This window comes from Bombina bombina, chromosome 2, assembly GCF_027579735.1.
Source record: "Bombina bombina isolate aBomBom1 chromosome 2, aBomBom1.pri, whole genome shotgun sequence".
Taxonomy (NCBI): domain Eukaryota; kingdom Metazoa; phylum Chordata; class Amphibia; order Anura; family Bombinatoridae; genus Bombina; species Bombina bombina.
Genome location: NC_069500.1, coordinates 389,917,016 through 389,938,301, shown reverse-complemented (window position 1 = coordinate 389,938,301; position 21,286 = coordinate 389,917,016). Strand labels below are relative to the sequence as shown.

General features: G+C 36.9%; 1 protein-coding gene across 1 annotated transcript in view; it reads right to left on the bottom strand.

Annotated features, from left to right (window-relative positions):
* The window catches only part of ADGRD1 (adhesion G protein-coupled receptor D1), a 1,140,767-nt gene that overhangs the window by 824,764 nt on the left and 294,717 nt on the right, over positions 1-21,286 (bottom strand). The window contains exon 14 of the mRNA XM_053701862.1: positions 13,596-13,737. Coding sequence (XP_053557837.1) covers positions 13,596-13,737 — 142 coding nt within the window. The remainder of the gene's footprint in view (positions 1-13,595; positions 13,738-21,286) is intronic.

The following is a 21,286-nucleotide window of genomic DNA, read 5'->3' as shown; positions in this document are numbered from 1 at the left end:
ACACCTGCAAAAAAGCAGCGTTCAGCTCTTAACGCAGCCCCATTGTTTGCTATGGGGAAACACTTCCTACGTCTGCACTTAACACTCTAACATGTACCCCGAGTCTAAACACCCCTAACCTTACACTTATTAACCCCTATTCTGCCGCCCCCGCTATCGCTGACCCCTGCATATTATTATTAACCCCTAATCTGCCGCTCCGTAAACCGCTGCTACTTACATTATCCCTATGTACCCCTAATCTGCTGCCCTAACATCGCCGACCCCTATATTATATTTATTAACCCCTAATCTGCCCCCCACAACGTCGCCTCCACCTGCCTACACTTATTAACCCCTAATCTGCCGACCGGACCTGAGCGCTACTATAATAAAGTTATTAACCCCTAATCCGCCTCACTAACCCTATCATAAATAGTATTAACCCCTAATCTGCCCTCCCTAACATCGCCGACACCTAACTTCAAACATTAACCCCTAATCTGCCGATTGGAGCTCACCGCTATTCTAATAAATGTATTAACCCCTAAAGCTAAGTCTAACCCTAACACTAACACCCCCCAAAGTTAAATATAATTTAAATCTAACGAAATTAATTAACTCTTATTAAATAAATTATTCCTATTTAAAGCTAAATACTTACCTGTAAAATAAATCCTAATATAGCTACAATATAAATTATAATTATATTATAGCTATTTTAGGATTTATATTTATTTTACAGGTAACTTTGTATTTATTTTAACCAGGTACAATAGCTATTAAATAGTTAAGAACTATTTAATAGCTAAAATAGTTAAAATAATTACAAATTTACCTGTAAAAGAAATCCTAACCTAAGTTACAAATAAACCTAACACTAGACTATCAATAAATACATTAAATAAACTACCTACAATTACCTACAATTAACCTAACACTACACTATCAATAAATTAATTAAATACAATTGCTACAAATAAATACAATTAAATAAACTAGCTAAAGTACAAAAAATAAAAAAGAACTAAGTTACAAAAAATAAAAAAATATTTACAAACATAACAATTTTAAACTAATTACACCTACTCTAAGCCCCCTAATAAAATAACAAAGCCCCCCAAAATAAAAAAATGCCCTACCCTATTCTAAATTACTAAAGTTCAAAGCTCTTTTACCTTACCAGCCCTGAACAGGGCCCTTTGCGGGGCATGCCCCAAGAAATACAGCTCTTTTGCCTGTAAAAAAAAACATACAATACCCAAGCCCCCCAACATTACAACCCACCACCCACATACCCCTAATCTAACCCAAACCCCCCTTAAATAAACCTAACACTAAGCCCCTGAAGATCATCCTACCTTGTCTTCACCATACCAGGTTCACCGATCGGTCCAGAAGAGCTCCTCCGATGTCCTGATCCAAGCCCAAGCGGGGGGCTGAAGAGGTCCATGATCCGGCTGAAGTCTTCATCCAAGCGGGGCAGAAGAGGTCTTCCATCCGATTGAAGTCTTCATCCAAGCGGCATCCATCCGGAGCGAAGCGGCAGCATCCTGGAGACCTCCACCGCGGAACATCCATCCTGGCCGACGACTGAACGACGGTTCCTTTAAATGACGTCATCCAAGATGGCGTCCCTCAAATTCCGATTGGCTGATAGGATTCTATCAGCCAATCAGAATTAAGGTAGGAATATTCTGATTGGCTGATGGAATCAGCCAATCAGAATCAAGTTCAATCCGATTGGCTGATCCGATCAGCCAATCAGATTGAGCTCGCATTCTATTGGCTGTTCCGATCAGCCAATAGAATGCAAGCTCAATCTGATTGGCTGATTGGATCAGCCAATCGGATTGAACTTGATTCTGATTGGCTGATTCCATCAGCCAATCAGAATATTCCTACCTTAATTCTGATTGGCTGATAGAATCCTATCAGCCAATCGGAATTCGAGGGACGCCATCTTGGATGACGTCATTTAAAGGAACCGTCATTCGTCGTTCACTCGTCGGCCAGGATGGATGTTCCGCGGTGGAGGTCTTCAGGATGCTGCCGCTTCGCTCCGGATGGATGCCGCTTGGATGAAGACTTCAATCGGATGGAAGACCTCTTCTGCCCCGCTTGGATGAAGACTTCAGCCGGATCATGGACCTCTTCAGCCCCCCGCTTGGGCTTGGATCAGGACATCGGAGGAGCTCTTCTGGACCGATCGGTGAACCTGGTATGGTGAAGACAAGGTAGGATGATCTTCAGGGGCTTAGTGTTAGGTTTATTTAAGGGGGGTTTGGGTTAGATTAGGGGTATGTGGGTGGTGGGTTGTAATGTTGGGGGGCTTGGGTATTGTATGTTTTTTTTTACAGGCAAAAGAGCTGTATTTCTTGGGGCATGCCCCGCAAAGGGCCCTGTTCAGGGCTGGTAAGGTAAAAGAGCTTTGAACTTTAGTAATTTAGAATAGGGTAGGGCATTTTTTTTATTTTGGGGGGCTTTGTTATTTTATTAGGGGGCTTAGAGTAGGTGTAATTAGTTTAAAATTGTTGTAATATTTTTCTTATGTTTGTAAATATTTTTTTATTTTTTGTAACTTAGTTCTTTTTTATTTTTTGTACTTTAGCTAGTTTATTTAATTGTATTTATTTGTAGCAATTGTATTTAATTAATTTATTGATAGTGTAGTGTTAGGTTAATTGTAGGTAATTGTAGGTAGTTTATTTAATGTATTTATTGATAGTCTAGTGTTAGGTTTATTTGTAACTTAGGTTAGGATTTCTCTTACAGGTAAATTTGTAATTATTTTAACTATTTTAGCTATTAAATAGTTCTTAACTATTTAATAGCTATTGTACCTGGTTAAAATAAATACAAAGTTACCTGTAAAATAAATATAAATCCTAAAATAGCTATAATATAATTATAATTTATATTGTAGCTATATTAGAATTTATTTTACAGGTAAGTATTTAGCTTTAAATAGGAATAATTTATTTAATAAGAGTTAATTAATTTCGTTAGATTTAAATTATATTTAACTTAGGGGGGTGTTAGTGTTAGGGTTAGACTTAGCTTTAGGGGTTAATACATTTATTAGAATAGCGGTGAGCTCCAATCGGCAGATTAGGGGTTAATGTTTGAAGTTAAGTGTCGGCGATGTTAGGGAGGGCAGATTAGGGGTTAATACTATTTATGATAGGGTTAGTGAGGCGGATTAGGGGTTAATAACTTTATTATAGTAGCGCTCAGGTCCGGTCGGCAGATTAGGGGTTAATAAGTGTAGGCAGGTGGAGGCGACGTTGAGGGGGGCAGATTAGGGGTTAATAAATATAATATAGGGGTCGGCGGTGTTAGGGGCAGCAGATTAGGGGTACATAAGTATAACGTAGGTGGCGGTCGGCAGATTAGGGGTTAAAAAATTTTTTTAGAGTGTCGGCGATGTGGGGGGACCTCGGTTTAGGGGTACATAGGTAGTTTATGGGTGTTAGTGTACTTTAGAGTACAGTAGTTAAGAGCTTTAGAAACCGGCGTTAGCCCAGAAAGCTCTTAACTACTGACTTTTTTCCTGCGGCTGGAGTTTTGTCGTTAGATGTCTAACGCTCACTTCAGAAACGACTCTAAATACCGGAGTTAGAAAAATCCCATTGAAAAGATAGGATACGCAATTGACGTAAGGGGATCTGCGGTATGGAAAAGTCGCTGCTGAAAAGTGAGCGTTAGACCCTATTTTGACTGACTCCAAATACCGGCGGTATCCTAAAACCAGCGTTAGGAGCCTCTAACGCTGGTTTTCGAGGCTACCGCCAAACTCTAAATCTAGGCCTAGGTGAGCACACATGACTAGGTCTGTATTTCTAGGGGGCATCACTTCCTGTACTCCCCTACTTTTATGTAAGTGTTATTGAAGGAACATTAAACTCTAAATTAAACTTTAATTATTCAGTACACAATTAAAAAATAATAATTCCAATTTACTTCCATTATCAAAATGTGTCAATCTTTTTAACTTTCACACTCTCTGAGGCACCTGCTACTACTGAGCATATGAAAGAGTGCACAGTATGTGCGTATATGCATTTTGTGATTGGCTGATGGCTGTCACATGGTACAGGGGAGGGAAAATAGAATTAGCAGTATTTGCGTATATGCATTTTCTGATTGGCTGATGGCTGTCATATGATACAGGGGGAGGAAAAATGGAGTTAACAGTATGTGCGTATATGCACTTTGTGATTGGCTTATGGCTTTCACATGATACAGGGGGGAGTTAACCTTGACATTTGCAGGAAAGAAATGTACTGCTCATTTGAAATTCAAAGTAAGTGATATTGCATTCATTTTTTTTTTATGTATTTGTCGATTATGCCGTTTTACTGGTATTTTAACTAATGAAGGATTGCTATATCCCTTATTACTAACTGTATTCATTTCCCCACTGATTGTGCCTGTGCATGTTAGGGCAAATGTGTTTTGCATGCAAGCCCACCCTGTTATCCTAAACTTGCATTTAACCCTTTGGTTTGCTGACAATTTGTAATAATATCATGCTAACTGATATAATAGATGTAAAGTGAAGGCATTCTACAAGATTTGTGTCATTCCAAACATACGTTTTCATTGGTTTTAATAACAAATATATAACCAATTTCATTTGCAGCCATTATTATTAATAAGCAATACATATAGCAATATATTCATGTTACATTTTAGATGAAAATGCTATGGTAATCTCAATCTTCTCCATGTTCTACATACAAATGCACACAGTACTCCATCTGTGTCTCATAACTTGCATCCTTTGATTATTGATAGCTTCATAATGCCCAATCAGTCTTCAGCTTTGTATTATTATTATTATTGTTATTATTATTATTATTATTATTATTATTATTATTATTATTATTATTATTATTATTAATAATAAATGTATGAATAGTAAGCATGGCTAACATGGTCCTACATGGTAGAACTGTGATTCCCCACCTATCTTATCCCTGGTATATTAAACTACATACCTCTCAGCCAGGGAGGTAAGCACTTACAGCTAGCATAATAACTAATTAACCCCCCCACAGATTAAGTATATGTATGCTTACTTTTGTGCCACATTGAGACCCTGAGAAAAGGGGCTGCAGCGTGACCTTGGGCAGTGCTTCTGTGCGCTTGCCATGACCATACTATTTCCAAAATGCGTACTACTAATGTTTACATTTGCAATTACAGCGATATGTCATCCTGAAGTATACCTAATATTACCTCTACCCTCCCTTCTCTGCTCCATTCCCTCCCACCCCCTCTGCCCCCCCCCCCCTTTATTTTCCTTCTCTTTCATCTCCTCTCAAACTGGTTCTCTGCATCAACAATATCACGGAACCTAACCCCCCAACTATTTGAATGTCACCGTTACAATTAGCCACCCTTAATGTTAAGGGTTTAAATTCCCCAAGACAAGCCAAAATTGGAATAGCTTACCTCCAGGAAACCCACTGGACGGACTCCCCCCAAATTGATCTTAAATATAATCTCTATACGATATGTGTACATACCACATACCGGAAAAAAAGAAAGGGGTTGCGATTCTACTTCGGAAAGACATAGCCTATACCCCGATAGTTATTGATACTGACCCAGAAGGTATATACAGTATTTGATTATAGTATGCAAACTAAACAATGTGGTGTGCACCCTCGTGAATGTATATTCCCCAAATGAGAAGCAATGGTCCTTCTTTCGACACCTACTCCAGCACATTGCACAAATAAGGAGAGGCCCACTTCTTATGGGTGGGGATTTTAATATCACCTGGGACACATTAGTAGACAAAAAACATCCTAAAAAATTAAAACCTGACCCACAGATAGTAACGGAATCCAAGAGATTCCAAAACATAATAATACAAAATAATTTATTTGACTACTGGAGGTGTCTACACCCTAATGACCCGGACTATACATTTTACTCCACAGCCCACAACTCCTACTCTTGACTAGTTAAATTTTTCTGCAACTCTTGGTCATTAGACAAAATCACCCAAGCACATAGCTCTGTCTGCCCATGGTCAGACCATGATATGTTAACAATTAGTCTATCCATGTCTTCTCAGAACAGAGGCTCTAGATCATGGAGATTAGCAGACTATTTATTAAAAAACCCATTGACAACACAGACTGCCACAGACCTCCAGGAATACTTCACACTCAATGTTTATGGACATACAGACAATGACACACTATGGCCTCAATGAAAGCTTATATGAGAGGAACTCTATTAAAAAGGGCAGCCCAATTAAGACAAGATAGAGGGGCGACTTTAGCACAACTCTTTGGGGAACTGAGGACTTTAGAAAGGAAAAACAAAGACAATCCTGACAGTACCCTTGCTACCCATATAACTATGAACAGAAATAACTGGAAAAGAGACACAGAGAATTCAAGATAATGTACTCAGACTAAAACAATTATATTGTTACCAAGGGAATTGGGCTGATAGACTGTTAGCAGATAAGGTTGTATACTCCCCGAAAGAGATCAGAGAAGCATTTAAGAACTACTATAATGCCCTATACAATATAGGAGCTCAAGAGGATACAGAGATGGTAGATAGGCCGGCAATCTCTAGATTTCTGGAATCCCTAAAACTCCCCAAACTAGATATTGATACAATTGCTTACTTATCTGAACCTATTACCCACCAAGAAATCAAAACAGCGATTAAACAGCTAAAACTTCACAAGATCCCAGGCCTGGATGGGTACACCCCCCTATTTTACAAAACCTATGCCAAAACCTATGCCAACATTCTAGACTCTTCACTAAGGCTTTCAATACAAGCTCTTTATTACCGGAATACCTAGAAGCCACTATTTTTACAATACCAAAGGAGGGAAAAGACCCCCAGCTATGCCCAAGCTACCACCCCATATTGCTCATAAACATAGATGTTACGCTGTTCGCCAAAATCCTAGCCTTTAGACTTTGTAAATTATTGCCAGTTATCATCCACAGAGACCAAGTAGGTTTCATTATTAATAGGCATGGGAAAGATAGTACAAGACGACTCCTGAACATCTTCACAGAGGCACATAGACTAGGACTCCCACTTGTGACCTTGTAGTTTGATGCTGAGAAAGAATTTGACAGGGTACGGTGGGAGTATATGAATGAAGTTATGGGAAAAAGGGCCATATCTCAAGCATTCCAAACAGCAATTGGAGCTTTATACTCTAACCCTACGGCCAGAGTGAGAGGACTTGGCTTCTGCTCAGAATCCTTTCCTCTTTAGTAATGGTACACTGCCCTCTTATTAACCATAGCTATTGAGCCATTAGCTATAGTGATGAGACAGAATCTAGACATTAAGGGTGTACATATTTATGGTATGCTACAAAAATTGAGTCTCTTTGCGGATTACTTGACGGTATTCCTCACGGATCCAAATACCTCCATACCTCCTCTCTTATACTTATTCAAGCTTTTTGGTACTCTTTCGTTCTACAAACTTAATGTAGAGAAGACAGAGGCTTAACCCCTAAATCTTCCTGAAACCCTAAATTAAATTTCTTCAGAATCAATACTCATTTAAATGGAACAGAGAAGGAATTAAACACTTGGGAGTTCAACTCTCGCATGATCCGAAAAATGTAATAGAGCGGAATCATAATCACATATTATAAATTCTAAAACATGACATTACCCTCCCCAGATATAAAGAGATATCATGGATGGGGAGAATCTCTGCTTTCATGATGATGTTGCTTCTGAAGCTTAGCTATTTATATAGATGCTTACTCTTAAGAGTGCCGAAGGCTCTAATAGAACAATACCAATCCCTCTTGAACACCTATGTCTGGGCCAATTCCCGCCCTTGTATTTCCCGCAATATCCTCCAGTCACCAATTGATAGAGGAGGTCTAGGGCTACCCAAAATGAAATACTATTACAAGGCAGTGATGCTGATGCACATTTCTAACTGCCGTGGTTCTGGTGAATGGCCCAGATGGTATGAGATAGAACAGGCATCACTGCCATACAATATTTACCTCTCGGACCTCATTTAGGTCCCTCAGCATTGTCTGTCGACACTCCCTCTTACTAATGTAGTCATAAAACAATGCTTAAATTTATGGCATAAACTTAGACACTCTCACCTCTTCTCAATCCAAGGAATCAGAGGCCTAGTCTTAGGGCTCCCAGGATCAAATCCCACTTTGTGGGAAAACATTAACCTCAGAGTGACAGGAGAGCGCTATAATGGATCCAGTTGGCTTACACATGCTAAAATAAAGCTAAAATTTACTATTCCTCTGAAGAGAGACTTTTAAACTATGCGCTTCCGATCTCTGATACGTAGTTGGGGATTTACTACTACAGCGCCTAGTGACTTAACTATATGGGATATTAGATGGAAGCCAGGACTATAAGGACAGAGATCTATGAAAGTACACTATGAATGCCTCTTAGACTCCACTACACTATGTAAGACCCATAATATCTTAGCATGGGAAAGAGACCTTGAACGGAATATAGATCCCAAACAATGGTCAACAGCCATCAGGGTTACTAAGTCTGTTATACACTGTATTACATTGTTTGAACTTTACTACAAACTACTGACTAGATGGCACTGGGTCCCTAGTAGATTACATAGAGTTTCCAACACTAATTCATTTCTGTGCTGAGGGGATGTGGGAACAAAGGTGATGATATCCATATATGGTGGGATTGCCCACATATACAACGCCTTTGGGGGGAGATACTTGGCCTATGCTCACGGATGGGTCTTCCACCATTCCGTAGCCCAACAATGTGCTTACTACATTTAGAACCCCCCAAAAGTTCCAAGACGAAACAGCATCTATACATATATATCATGATGGCAGCCAAATTATCATTAGCGAGGCACTGGAGGTAACAAGTAGTCCCCACAATACATAAAATATCTGAAATAGTTGAATATATTAGGAAAATGGAGGAAGCCGTCTCTATAAACAGAGGTACATTGGACCTTTATTCAGATATCTGTGAACCTTGGAATTCCCTCTTTCCTCACCTAAAAAACCCACACTAAGATCCCTCACTTAGACAATGCCTACCCTGAGAGAGTTTTTTTTTTTTTTCTCTTTCCCCCCCCCCCTATTCCCTTCCTCCCCTCTCTCACCCCCCTTCAAAATGTATACACCAATTTTTTTTATGCAAATGTTTCTTATTGTTGTGAAATGGTCTTTTGTTATTATTACTGTTACTGATATCACTACACTAATTTAAACTGTAGCTTTGGTTTACAGAGACGTTAGAACAATTTTAATCCGTAACAAGATTATGGACTCTCTTCTTCTTGTTCATGAACAATTCATATTCAGTTACTTAAAGGTATTAGTTCTGAATTCCATATGCGTTTCTTTAAGAAAAATTAGGCATATATCAGACAGCTGCATTTTTGAAAACCTGTTTACTATGTAATAAGGAAAAATGTAACCTAACTTGTCTAGCCTTACAGTTTTTGTTGTTTGTAATATGTGAAATATCGCCGAAAATAAAAATATATTTAAAAAAAAAAACCTTACCAAACAAATTAAAGGGACACTTAAGTAAAAAAATTAAACTTTATGATTCAGATAGAACATGCAATTTTAAACAACTTTCCAATTTACTTCCATTAACAAAATGTACACAGTCTTTTTATATTTACTCTTTTTGAGTCACCAAAAAGAACTCATAGGGGACTATTTAACAAAGGTCTGTCGGACCTGATCTGACAGTGTGGATCAGGTCCGACAGACCTCGCTGAATGCGGAGAGCAATACACTCTCCGTATTCAGCATTGCAAGCTGCTGGTGCAACACCGCCCCTGCAGATTCGCGGCCAATCGGCCGCCAGCAGGAAGGTGTCAATCAACCCGGGTTGATTGCGGTGATGTCTGTCCGTCTGCTCAGAGCAGGCGGACAGGTTATGGAGCAGTGGTCTTTAGACCACTGTTTCATAACTGATGTTTCTGGTGAGCCTGAAGGCTTGCCATAAACACGGGCCCTCAAGCTCCGTACAGAGCTCCGTACGGAGCTTGATAGATATGCCCCATAGAATATACGTATATGCATTTGTGATTAGCTGTCACATGATACAGGGGGAATGGAAATAGATCTAAATTTGAAATTTGTCAGAAAAAAAATCTATTATTCATTTGAAGTTTAGTCTTTGGGGCCGATTTATCAAGTGCGAATGGCCCCTGATGCCCCTGTTTCCGTGCGAGCCTTCAGGCTCACTGGAAACAGCAGTTGCTCCTTAACTGGCCCGCCACCTCTGAGCGGATCCTATACGATCGGGTTGATTGATACCCCTTGCTGGCAGCCGATTGGCAGCAAATCTGCAGGGGGCAGCATTGCACAAGCAGTTCACCAGAATTGCTTGTGCAATGTTAAATGCCGACAGTGTATTAAGCAATGTCTGTCGGATATGATACGCTAGAGCGTATCATGTTGGACAGACATTGATAAATCATATACCCCAGATTTAAACTTTAAAAATATTTGAAGAGAAATAAGAAAAATAAAAAAAATAAAAAAACAACAAAAAATAAAGACAACTTTGAAATAGAGAAACTCAACTGGGAGACAAGATACTTCACAGGGGAACGTCTTTATAAATTCTCAATGCTTGAATGAGGTTTAAAGGGACAGTCTACAATATAATTTGTATTGTTTTAAAAGATAGATAATCCCTTTATTACCCATTGCCCAGTTTTACATAACCAACACAGTTAAATTTAAATACTTTTTACCTCTGTGATTACCTTGTATCTAAGCATCTTCTGACAGCCCCCTAATCACATGGCTTTTTATTTATTATCAATTGACTTGCATTTAGTACTGTGTTTTGCTAACTCTTAAGCAACTCCTTGGGCGTGAACACAATGTTATCTATATGGCCCACATGAACTAGCAGTATCCTGTTGTAAAAAGCAACTAAAAAAGCATGTTATAAGAGTCTATCTGTAGTGACTTGGAAACAGGCAGACATTTAGAGGTTTAAATGTTATAAAGTATATTAATATAACAATGTTGGCTGTACAAAGCTGGGGAATAGGCAGTAAAGGCATTATTTATCTTTTAAACAATAACAATTTTAGTGTAGTCTGTCCCTTTAAGTGAAAACCCCAAATCATGAATCTAGAATGCAAAGGAATGCCCATGGCAAGACCTTTGGTTGTGTCTGCAAGATTTCTAAGAGAGTTGTAAGTCTACCTGCAAGACTAATTTACCCTAATAAAACATTGCTAGCATTTCTCGTTTGCTATGCAAGATATTATGTATGAGGCTAGAGCAGATGGGTAAATTGAGCTTCTTTGAATTTCAAACATCTAACCTTAACAATGAGCAACCATGAATCTAGCCCAATATCTTCTATAGATGTAAAGTGCTATAACTTCTTAAAAATTACAGTGAGCTAAGTTTTTGAAGTCTTTTTATTAAAACACTAAATGATGTACTTTATATAAATACACTTTAATTGAATAGTTATTTTGCCAGGCAAATAGAATAACCTACATATACACAAATACCTAGAATCATAGACCTTGCATCCAATAAAAAAGAAGAATGAACAATTTACAGACAGGAGGATCACTCTGTTACAGGCTGCAAAAAGTACAGTCTAAAAAGTGGGGGCCACATGTAAGCATGGGAGTGTCACAGTGCAGCCCCCAGGATTTAGATTGGACCAGCTATAACTACTGGAAGTGGAGGGCCCTCTAGTGGGCCTGTAACAAAATTAAGGGATCACTGAGTTGAAGTCTGGAGGGTACTAAATGCTGCAGTGTTGCAAATGTGGGGGCGGTTGCTTCTGCTTACCTTTATAGGTCCTGCTGCAATGGATCTGGCCCTCTTTTGTTCCTGGTTCTAGACTTCAAAGGAGTTTTTTCCCCGCCCTCCCATCCCTGGATGAAGAAATGACGGCTCATAGCGGTAAAGTTAGGGTTTACCCTGGCGTTGGTAGGTTTATGTGAACTAGCCTTTTAAGTCCAGGTTTTAATTGTAGCCTTCCACCTGTCCAGGCGTGTTTTTACGACTCGCATGGGGGGGTCGCCTTCATGGGCTGGTTGTTTATGCCTTAGCTGGCGGTCGGTCAGGGCCCAGAGAGCGGGCAAGGAGAGTGAAGGGTGATGCCCTGGGATGGGGAGGCGACGCCCACTAGGTGCCGACCCAGGGGTTACTCCCCCCTACGAATCCTACGACAAACAACTCTTTTAGCTTACAGCTCTATCTCTCTGCCGATTGGGTGCGGCAATCCGTGCCGCGCTGCAAACACTGTGTAGGACCCTGGCCGTCTGTCAGTAGGGGCAATAGCTAGTTCATTGCCGCCATCAAATTATTGTTAAGAACTTTATACAGTTCTTTAAGTTATTAGGAGTAAGTTGCCTACATTGGCATATTTAAATATGCCTAGTTAAGAGGTTTATTTTTAATAAACGTGACCGTGACCGGTCTTTAGCCCAAAACCTGTGTTGTGTGTTTATTGATTATCATTCTAGGAGACGTAAGATGAATAGGAAGTTTATCCCTTATGGAAGTAAATTAGAAATAAATGCATATGAAAAACACCTGTAAAAGCAAACTGTCTTCAGGAAGTGACTCACATAAAAAGATACCGATCTTCATGTATATAAATGTAATTATATAATCACAGCCATAAACAGAATAAACGCATTGCCAACAACTAATAAAGTCACTAACATAGGTCCTACTGAATTAAATATTACAAACTAATCTGTATGATGTACATCTCTTGGCTCATTACATATGGAAATAGACTTTTTATATGATGGCTTCTTCTATACCTCTTTAATAAAAGATTGATTTTTTTTAATAGCACAGTAGTTTAAATTATAGCATCTGCCTGATGCTGGGGCTTACTTGTAATGTTCTAGCTTTAAACCAAATGCTTGGCTATTTTGAAAATATTACACATATGTTCTAGAATTAATTCATCTGGATTTTGCCTACACAGAAGCTAGCACAAGCAAAAGCAAACAATAAGTAACACTTGCAATTAAAATACTTTTAAACATTGCATGATACCAAAATTTAACAGAAAAACATTTCTTTATAACTATTTGTGGGCTTAGCATAAAAACCCAACATGGAACTAAATCCTTGAAAAATGGTTCCTGATCTTTTTTCAACACAGAATCCATCATTTGCAAACATGTCCCAATCATTTAAATACTATAATAATCGCTAGCTGGTTCATTAATATTTTTTTCTATAAATGTGTTGCAAGTCTTCTGAAATATAACATCAGCGTTAGAAAATACAATAAAAATGTGCCACCATAAGTTTCATTTTACTAGTCTTGGTTATATTAGTTCAACACATAGCCACAATAACATTACAATACTTATTGCTGTATTCGATAATATAATTCCACATTCCAAGTTTCCATTGGCTTATTTCTCACTAGGACAACATGGTTCATCAAAGTCAGGCTTTAGTTGAGGACTAAATAAATTAGCAGTAGTTTCACAACTCTATATAAGTGTTATGGTGACTTAATTCTGTATAAAGATATGATATAGTGTTGTAGAATCAAAACAGGCAACCAGAGCTAAAATCAAACATTTAGATGTCTTTCACTTACCAGAATGTGCTTCAGGTGGATAGTTATAAGAGGTGATCCAGAAAGGTTTGGACACAATACAGGAGGAGGTTCCACTTTAAGAGAGATGAGATGACTGGTAGCTGAAATCATGTGATCTGTATTTGGATCAATCCCAGAAATCCTTGAAAATAAATCATAATGAATTTACAATACATCAAGTGATGGTTGTTAATGGGTGTCTGTGAAACTATTGCTCATTGAAAGATCAAATTACATTCTAGACTGTATGTATCAGTTAAAAAAACATTACTTATTTTATCCTTAATTGTGGTATAAAAGCTATGAAAAAAAATAATCTTTATTGCATGTGATAATATCAAAATATACAGCTCCGATTGGGAGTTATATTATCTTTGTCAACAGCCCAACTACTACAATTCTGAATTGCTAATCAGATTAACCTATATTTTTCTCTTCATAGGAGGTTAGCTCAAAACATTGAGAAACTACAGAAACAAGGCATAAAAAAGTGTAGCTGTCAATGGGTGGCTGGAAGAAGCTGAAGAAAGAATGGTTTCTGGTATTAATTAGCGTTCTTTTTTTAAGTTCTATTTCTTAGAGGAGTATCTTGCTTATGATGGGTTTAGAGGTAGAGAGATTAATGGGAAATTACTGTGGGGAGGGGGGTTGGATAAAAATGGGTTATTTGGGAGATTTAGTTTTACCGAAGTATATTTAGCAATCTGGAGTATTGCATAGAGTGAGAATATATAAGAGGGGGTTGTTGCTCCTCTAGGGATTATCACATTAAGTATCAACAAAGCTATTAGGTTACTAGTATATCAATAAGCTTAGGACCCGTGCAGCAGACCCCTATTTAAATTCGAAGTTCTTAGAACAGATTGAAATATATATATATATATATATATATATATATATATATATATATATATATATATATATATATGTTTAGTCCAGTAGCTCCAAGCACGTTTCTGTCTGGGTGATCTACTATATTGATATGTAGAAATGTTTCCTTGAAATTAAGAGGCACTCTCAAGGCTTAAAGTTTCAATATAACTTCAACTTTTATTTTCTTATTTATACTTTCATTTTATCTGGTCGATGTTTCGGTCCATATAAGGACCTTTTTTCAAGAGCATTTTTATCTTATGGTCACATCTTTTCTCTGTAGTAGAGAAAAGATGTAAACATAAGATAAAAAAATCAGGAATTATGTTGATTTGAAGGGAGCGACCTCTTCATTGAAGTAGCTGTTATATATAAAATGGCAAAAATCTGAATAGATCTCTTATGTATTTGTAAACAGATCTTTAGTATGGAGTATATCTAGGTGATAAATCTCTGGAAGACGTCTATTAGAAATGCTGCAGAAAATAAATGTCTTCTTATGTAAATAAGCTTATATTTATTTTTTGGCGTATATTACCCAAAGTGGGGGCTTTATTAAAAATGAAAAGTATTATTCTATGCTATGTATCTTATACACTACTGTTTCTCAAACATTAAAAAGAAGTACTTAGTGGTAATACAGTTTCCTACATTCTAATAATGTTATAGTTTTCTATAGTTTTATAGTAAACAATCTGAGAGACCCTCTGCATTTTACTGATATAAGTGTTATATTAAAAGAGAATGTGTTGGAAATGTACTATAGTTCATAATGTGATGAAGAAACAAGTAATATAGTTTTTGGTAAGCAATTATATTAAAGCTCATAACTGAGGGAGAAACAGTAATATCAGATACAGTGAGAACTGTATAATAGCCAAGTTAGAACTCACACTATATTTTTTTTTTATATGGAGGGTTGGAAAGTAATGTTTACAAATGTTACTAGCTGAAAGAAAAAATAAGTGCTGTACTTATAGATAAACAAACTTCAAATAAATGTTATGAATGTGCAGATGCATACTCACTCATGAGAGCCTGCAACCTCAACCTAACAGGACTTGGAAGGCCTCAGTGTGGCCCCCAGAGCCTTAGTTTAATAAAAACAAACTGGGGTGCATGTTTTAAAACAATAAGGGCTAGATTACAAGTGGTGCTCAATTTATAGTGCAGGGTGTATTATCTTTAGTGCAATCTAGTGGATGGTAAAAAAAGGTTTTCCCAGAGAATCTTTTCATCATTTTTTTAACCCGCCCTATACTTTGAAAGGATAGCATGGGGAATGCTACTATCACTCATATTACAAGTGGTGAGTTAAGCGTTGGGCGTGAGCACAAAATAGTGCTGGAGAATGTAGTGAAGTAAAGTTTTAATTCTTGAAAAGATCAATGACAAAATGCATCCAAAGTATATTCCAATAAAGTATTTTGCTCATATTTAAACATATGAAATGTAAAATCAAGGATTATTATTAAAAAAAATAATAATAACAGTGATTTAAAGGGATATGGTATATGATCAGGTGTTGGACCGGGAAAATTTTAAAGATGTATATGTATATATATATATATGCATGTATGTATATATGTATATAGATATATGCATGTATGTGTGTATGTATGTATATATGTATATAGATATATACATGTATGTGACTGTGTATGTATATATATATATGCATGTATGTATATATGTATATAGATATATGCATGTATGTGTGTATGTATGTATATATGTATATAGATATATACATGTATGTGACTGTGTATGTATATATATATATGCATGTATGTATATATGTATATAGATATATGCATGTATGTGTGTATGTATGTATATATGTATATAGATATATACATGTATGTGACTGTGTATGTATATATATATATGCATGTATGTATATATGTATATAGATATATGCATGTATGTGTGTATGTATGTATATATGTATATAGATATATACATGTATGTGACTGTGTATGTATATATATATATGCATGTATGTATATATGTATATAGATATATGCATGTATGTGTGTATGTATGTATATATGTATATAGATATATACATGTATGTGACTGTGTATGTATATATATATATATATGCATGTATGTATGTGTGTATGTATATATGTTATACATGTATGTATGCGTGTACATATGTATGTATGTGTGCTGTGTTCTTAAATTATATTTCAATAGAAAGTCATAGTTTAAAAGTAAAGAACTCCACTATTTGACCTTTGGCTAAGCGTACCTTCAGCTTAGAACTCAATCAATCAATCAATCAATAGTTTTTCTGCACACCTTTATAGAAGTTTATTTTATGAGGGATCTTGCACACCCGTACAATCTGATAAGCTGATGTTAGCGTGCTGTAGACTTTTATGCCAACACTACTATTATACTTTCCACGTGTAATATTAACGCAATATTAAAATAAATGCTGATTGTGCCCAAACAATGTTAGCGCATAATAGTGCTAATATCTTTGCCCCATTTGTATTCTGTGCTGAGTTGAGTATGATTCTTGTCCTTTTACAGGTTTAAGACCTCTATCCTTATCTTATGCACTCCTATGTCCTAGCTCTACAGCAATAAGAGCTACAACCTCTGCTGTATTGTATAGCTGGTTAAAGTATCAATTACCTTCTATAAAAAAAGTTACAGAATTAGCTTTAAAAATAATGGTAATGATAATATAAACAAGAAGACATTTTACATAGTACTTCAGATTCATAGCACAACCTTTTCATTCCGTCATTTCTCTTTTATTAAAATATGCTTCAGTGTCAGAAATGAGTCCCTACAGAAAGCTTAAATATGCTGGTGTGTAGTACAGGCTGCATAAGAATGGAGATTTCACATTATTTACTAATGATTTATGTTATCCTGCTCTAGTGGCGCCGCAGAAATCTGAATCATGCACTATAAAGTTATGTAGTGAAAAAGAAAATTTAAAGAAACAAGCAACTAATTTTAGCTGTTATGCCACAGGTTGTTTTCACAACTCTTATTTTAACATTTCTTAAAAACTAAAAGTTTCATATTCTCAATATAAAAAAATGTTAATGAGATAAAATGAAAAATTGTGCATAATTTGTGACCAATTTGGATTCACTGTTAAAGGGACATTATACACTAGATTTTCTTTGTATAAATGTTTTATAGATGATCCAATTATATAGCCCATACAGGGTTTTTTGTTTTTTTTAAATGTATAGTTTTGCTTATTTTTAAATAACATCGCACTGATTTTCAGATTACTAACCAAGCCATAAAGTTTTAGAATACTGATGTATACCTACTCCAGTTTGCTCCTGTTTGTGTAAAGAGTCTTGTCATATGCAGAGGAAGGGGGAGTGTCTGCTTTTCTTGCTATAGAACCACTTGCAGTGGGTGTTCCAGCTAACCTTTTCAACAGAGCTAAACTTGGAGCTTCTAAGTAAGTTTTTAAAGTGTTTTATACTGGATTTTTAGATCAGTATCTGTGCATATTCTTCTTTATAGATGTGTCTATTACCTGCAGTTATATGAAAATTGGTGTACACTGTTCCTTTAATTCACAATATGCTTGTTCTACTTGTTACACAGAAAGGTTTAAGCAGATAAAGCAGCTTCAGATTAACGGCTAGTAAAATATCACATAGCTATTCCATTTTTTCGGGGGCCGATTTATCAATTTACGGGCGGACATGATTCGCTGTAGCGAATCATGTCCAATCAACATCGATAAATGCTGATGTTGCCGCCCCATGCACATTCGCGGCTAATCGGCTGCTAGCAGGGGGTGTCAATCATCCCGATAGTATCTGATCGGGATGATTGCAGTCCGCCACCTCAGAGGTGGCGGATGAGTTAAGGAGCAGCGGTCTATGACCGCTGCTTTTTAACTCTTGTTTCCGTCTTACCGGAAACATCAGGGGTAGATTGTAGCTTCCGCTGCTTGGTAAATCTACCCCTTGGATGGCCGATTTAACAAGCCCTGTATGCCGACAGCGTATGCTACAGCGAATCATGTCTGCTTGTACATTGTTAAATCGGCCCCTTGGTCTCTGTGAAATTCTCACTAAAGGCAGCAAGGCGTGGTCTATGTAGTCTGAGTTCTCTTTTTTTCTAATGTCTATAGTGATAATACTTGAATACTACTTCAATTAAATTAATAAATACATATTGTGAAATGTGTCACTTAACTTATATAGATAAATAATCCATGAAATCAGCTTTTATGTAAACACACTCAAATCAAGTTCCCTATTCATACCTTTGGGAATTAATGACTCTAGTTTATTAATCCAAAAGGCTTCACGCCTTCTAAGAAGTAATTCCCTATTACCTCCTCTTCTAGGAATGGGTACATAATCAATAATTTGAAACCTCAATTGTGAGATAGTATGGGCTTTTTCCAAAAAATGGTATGCTACAGGAGCATTAAGGTAATTGTTCCTAATATTTGATTTATGTTGTAGGATTCTATCCCTGACCCATTGGGTCATCTCGCCAATACAAATTATGCCACACAGACACTTGATCAAATATATTACAAAGTAATTTGTATAAATGTTTTATAGATGATCCAATTATATAGCCCATACCGGGTTTTTTGTTTTTTTAAATGTATAGTTTTGCTTATTTTTAAATAACATTGCACTGATTTTCAGATTACTAACCAAGCCATAAAGTTTTAGAATACTGATGTATACCTACTCCAGCTTGCTCCTGTTTGTGTAAAGAGTCTTGTCATATGCAGAGGAAGGGGGAGTGTCTGCTTTTCTTGCTATAGAACCACTTGCAGTGGGTGTTCCAGCTAACCTTTTCAACAGAGCTAAACTTGGAGCTTCTAAGTAAGTTTTTAAAGTGTTTTATACTGGATTTTTAGATCAGTATCTGTGCATATTCTTCTTTATAGAAGTGTCTATTACCTGCAGTTATATGAAAATTGGTGTACACTGTTCCTTTAATTCACAATATGCTCGTTCTACTTGTTACACAGAAAGGTTTAAGCAGATAGAGCAGCTTCAGATTAACGGCTAGTAAAATATCACATAGCTATTCCATTTTTTCGGGGGCCGATTTATCAATTTACGGGCGGACATGATTCGCTGTAACGAATCATGTCCAATCAACATCGATAAATGCCGATGTTGCCGCCCCATGCACATTCACGGCTAATCGGCTGCTAGCAGGGGGTGTCAATCATCCCGATAGTATCTGATCGGGATGATTGCAGTCCGCCACCTCAGAGGTGGCGGATGAGTTAAGGAGCAGCGGTCTATGACCGCTGCTTCTTAACTCTTGTTTCCGGCTTACCGGAAACATCAGGGGTAGATTGTAGCTTCCGCTGCTTGGTAAATCTACCCTTTGGATGGCCGATTTAACAAGCCCTGTATGCCGACAGCGTATGCTACAGCGAATCATGTCTGCTTGCACATTGTTAAATCGGCCCCTTGGTCTCTGTGAAATTCTCACTAAAGGCAGCAAGGCGTGGTCTATGTAGTCTGAGTTCTCTTTTTTTCTAATGTCTATAGTGATAATACTTGAATACTACTTCAATTAAATTAATAAATACATATTGTGAAATGTGTCACTTAACTTATATAGATAAATAATCCATGAAATCAGCTTTTATGTAAACACACTCAAATCAAGTTCCCTATTCATACCTTTGGGAATTAATGACTCTAGTTTATTAATCCAAAAGGCTTCACGCCTTCTAAGAAGTAATTCCCTATTACTTCCTCTTCTAGGAATGGGTACATAATCAATAATTTGAAACCTCAATTGTGAGAAAGTATGGGCTTTTTCCAAAAAATGGTATGCTACAGGAGCATTAAGGTCATTGTTCCTAATATTTGATTTATGTTGTAGGATTCTATCCCTGACCAGTTGGGTCATCTCGCCAATACAAATTATGCCACACAGACACTTGATCAAATATATTACAAAGGTGGCATTACAATTATAGTACCCTTTAATTCTGCATTTCTGACCCGTTAAGGGGTGAGTAAAACTATCTCCTTTAATTAAATTGTTACAATTTGAACAATTAAGGCAAGGGTAACAGCAATTATTCTTTGCAGTTATAAAACCCTGTCTAGTCTTCTTTTTACTACCCACATCATCTCTGATTATCTTATCTCTTAGGCTGGGGAGTCTAGTATATGCAGACATAGGCGGCTGTTTAAAGGCTTTCACTTCAGGGTTACACTCACTTAAAATGTGCCAATGTTTTTGTATAATTCTTTGAATTATTGGGCTGTAGGCATTATACTCTGAAATAAATACCATCCTGTCAGGGTCTTTCTTATTTAGGCTATTCTCCTTATTGACCCTTCCTTTTGGTACTGAAACTACCAAAAGGAAGGGTCAATAAATACAATTCAGAATTAAAGGGTACTATAATTGTAATGCCACCTTTGTAATATATTTGATCAAGTGTCCGTGTGGCATAATTTATATTGGTGAGATGACCCAACTGGTCAGGGATAGAATCCTACAACATAAATCAAATATTAGGAACAATGACCTTAATGCTCCTGTAGCATACAATTTTTTGGAAAAAGCCCATACTATCTCACAATTGAGGTTTCAAATTATTGATTATGTACCCATTCCTAGAAGAGGAGGTAATAGACACTTCTATAAAGAAGAATATGCACAGATACTGATCTAAAAATCCAGTATAAAACACTTTAAAAACTTACTTAGAAGCTCCAAGTTTAGCTCTGTTGAAAAGGTTAGCTGGAACACCCACTGCAAGTGGTTCTATAGCAAGAAAAGCAGACACTCCCCCTTCCTCTGCATATGACAAGACTCTT